This window comes from Austrofundulus limnaeus, unplaced genomic scaffold (genome assembly GCF_001266775.1).
Source record: "Austrofundulus limnaeus strain Quisiro unplaced genomic scaffold, Austrofundulus_limnaeus-1.0 Scaffold14, whole genome shotgun sequence".
Taxonomy (NCBI): Eukaryota; Metazoa; Chordata; class Actinopteri; order Cyprinodontiformes; family Rivulidae; genus Austrofundulus; species Austrofundulus limnaeus.
The window spans coordinates 4,463,600-4,466,410 of record NW_013952416.1 but is presented as its reverse complement, the minus strand read 5'-3'; the positions used below and the strand labels follow the sequence as shown (position 1 = coordinate 4,466,410).

The following is a 2,811-nucleotide window of genomic DNA, read 5'->3' as shown; positions in this document are numbered from 1 at the left end:
TGCATAGTCTTTTATGAATCAACTTGAACTCGTCTGAACGTTCACTTATTGTGTCACTTTTCACTTCGCACAGTCAAGATGTTAACAAGTAATGAGAAATACCTCGGTAAAAGTTTCCTCATAACCTTGTGTATGAGAGATGTGGGAAAAGCTTAATTCACTTTAAGCTCACCTCCTACACTCCACATAATGGTTCGTGCTCGGCTCAACGCAGCCACCACAGGGAATTAGATCTGTCTTTTCGCTTCGTCTTCCAACACCGCTCTCGTTGTGTCCTTTAGAACCTTTCCTTACTTTAACTGCTGAGTGCTGCCATCATTCAAACATTCTTTTTACTAAAAAAAATAGCAATAATAATAAAAAAATCTTAAAGCAAACATTAAAAAATGAACCATAAGTTTTAAAAACAAGCAAACTTTCATGCAGAGGAGTGACAGCTGCAGGTTTTACATTGTAAAATAAAATCATTTAATATAATAATCGATTCAAGCAGCACATTTAGCTCTAACAAAATRTTTAAAACCTAATTTATGGATAAAATATTATTCGAGCATAATAAATGGAAACTTTTCAATGCAGTTAGATGCAATGCCAGAGTAAAATAATAAAAATTATTATAGATTACCGTACATGTATATATTTTATTTTACATTTCCAGTTCAATACTTCTGTAGCAACATGACGTTTTATAAAACTATATCTGCATCTGTTTCTCTCTAACTGAGGATTTGTAATGCATGAGAAGTATTTAATGATTTTACAGGTAATTTAATTTGAAAGTCTGAACATGCTCGTGTCTGGAGCAGGTAATGTGACAAATGTCACATCGATGCCTCGCTAACTCATTAATCTAATCCCASGACACACTGCTCGGGTCGTTTTTCACAAGGCTGAGCAACGTTTGGACTTTTCACAGCATCCAGAATCACTTCTTTAACCAGCGCAGCAGGACATCATCAACAAACTCATGGATTTTATAAAGGGAAATGATTTTAAAAATGTAATTTTGTTTCTGTCTCTTGTCTGGTTTGAAGGCGTTCTTACAATGGGCTGCTGCTCCAGAACTGTCCTCTCCAGGTCTCCCTGCTCCCAGAACTCTGCAGCCACAGAAAGTGCCACCTGGAGGAGGAGATTTTACACATTTTTAATGCTTACACAGTTAAATTACATCAATTTACTTAAAGCAGATATATGAGGCTTTTAAATCCTTTCTTTTCACATGTAAATCCTTCAGTTGGGTCTTTATAAAGTGGAACTACAAAGCTTTGGTCTGAATTCCTCCTTATTCTAACTTTTTAGTAGTTGGTTTTGTTACTGTTCCTTTGAGATGCTTCAAGCCCCGCCCCCCTCCTGCTTCCAGTCCGGTCCACTTCGGTTTGAGAGGGGGTTACGTTTTCTAGCTTACAGAAATGTTTTATTTACAATTTAATTTAACAACAGAAGACTTGTCCTTCCAGTTTTACATGTTGGAGCCAGAGTCTGACCCAGAACCAGAGTCTGACCCAGAGGAGAATTAAGACGAGGAAATTGTATTTGGTAAGTCCACATTACCACATTATATTTCACTATACCAGGATATATCTGTGCGGTGTGCTTTACGGTGGTATTCACAAAAAAATTAAGAAAGGAGAAACTAAATTCAACTTTTCTGCCTCCGAGAGAAGTCCACAACAAAATGTATTTAACAACTAAAAAAGTGGATTTTGCAGGATATGTTGTCTTTATTGCAGCCAGACAAAGTACTAAAACCAGTTCAATCACTTTTCAAAATAAAAGCATTAGTATCACAGGTGCTCAAAAATTCTCACTTTTTAATCAAATATTACAAAATTTTTAAAAACGCTGATTTCACAATATTATTTAAAAAAAGAAGTCTCATTCATCTCGTCAMAATCATTCTTTAAAGCTCTCACGAGGATGAGAGATCTGTTTTTTATAAATGATGAAACTGAAGTAGTTGTGTTAATTCTGATGCAGTATTGATCACACTGCTGTAAACGTTCAGCTGCTCTCTGCATACAGATTAGAAGCAGGTGCTGCTGAGRACAACAACAGTCAGATAAAAGGTAAAAAAAAAATGATGCTGTTCATTATGTTGACCTGGTAATGTTTAATGATAATGTGTTTTCTACATATTTCATTCAAATAAGATGCTGAGCTTGGCAGGTGGGGGATGAGGGGAATAAAAAGCAGCAGGTTGCTTTGATGCATGAGGTCATCAGGAACCTCTGAGATGAATGGAAGCGCCGACAAAACACCATTTGTTGCCTCGTTTATCTTTGGTTCTCTCAGAACCTCCACCTCCGTCTGGTTTTACTGCAGACAGATGAGGCTGAAGCTCAGGGGTTGTGCTGGGACCCACCTTGCTCTGGATCTCCCAGGGTTTGGCGATGGCAGAAAGATCACAGGCCGTCATCATCATGGCCCTGAACACACCACGCATGGCTGTCATTGTCTGTGTTTTCCTATTTTTGTGTGTGTGTGTGTGTACAGCTCAACCTACATGACAATCTCTTTGCGAGTGGTCTCAAGCATCATGTATTTGGTCCAGTCGTTCCAGTTCTCGTAGGTCTTGGACTGGTCCACGATCTTCTGGAACATGGTTCTCTTCCTGCACAGAAACAAACAGATCTGAGGAACGCTGAAGTCCAACAGAAATTTAACTTGGCAAACAGGAGGGATGTAAAGTATGGAGGACAGAAACTGACAATAAAAGCAGAAATATATAAATGGACCAATAAATAAATACACTTAAAATGCACCAATTAAATTTAAAAGGAGGTTTTTAGCTCATGTTTTATTATTTAACTG

The 2,811-nt window shown here is 37.7% G+C and overlaps 1 protein-coding gene across 1 annotated transcript in view; it reads right to left on the bottom strand.

The window, feature by feature from the left end:
- The window catches only part of pde6a (phosphodiesterase 6A, cGMP-specific, rod, alpha), a gene marked incomplete at its 5' end in the record, with an annotated part of 41,581 nt that overhangs the window by 3,862 nt on the left and 34,908 nt on the right, over window positions 1-2,811 (bottom strand). Inside the window, 3 exon segments of the mRNA XM_014002543.1 lie at window positions 1,045-1,119; window positions 2,363-2,426; window positions 2,504-2,611. Coding sequence (XP_013857997.1) covers window positions 1,045-1,119; window positions 2,363-2,426; window positions 2,504-2,611 — 247 coding nt within the window.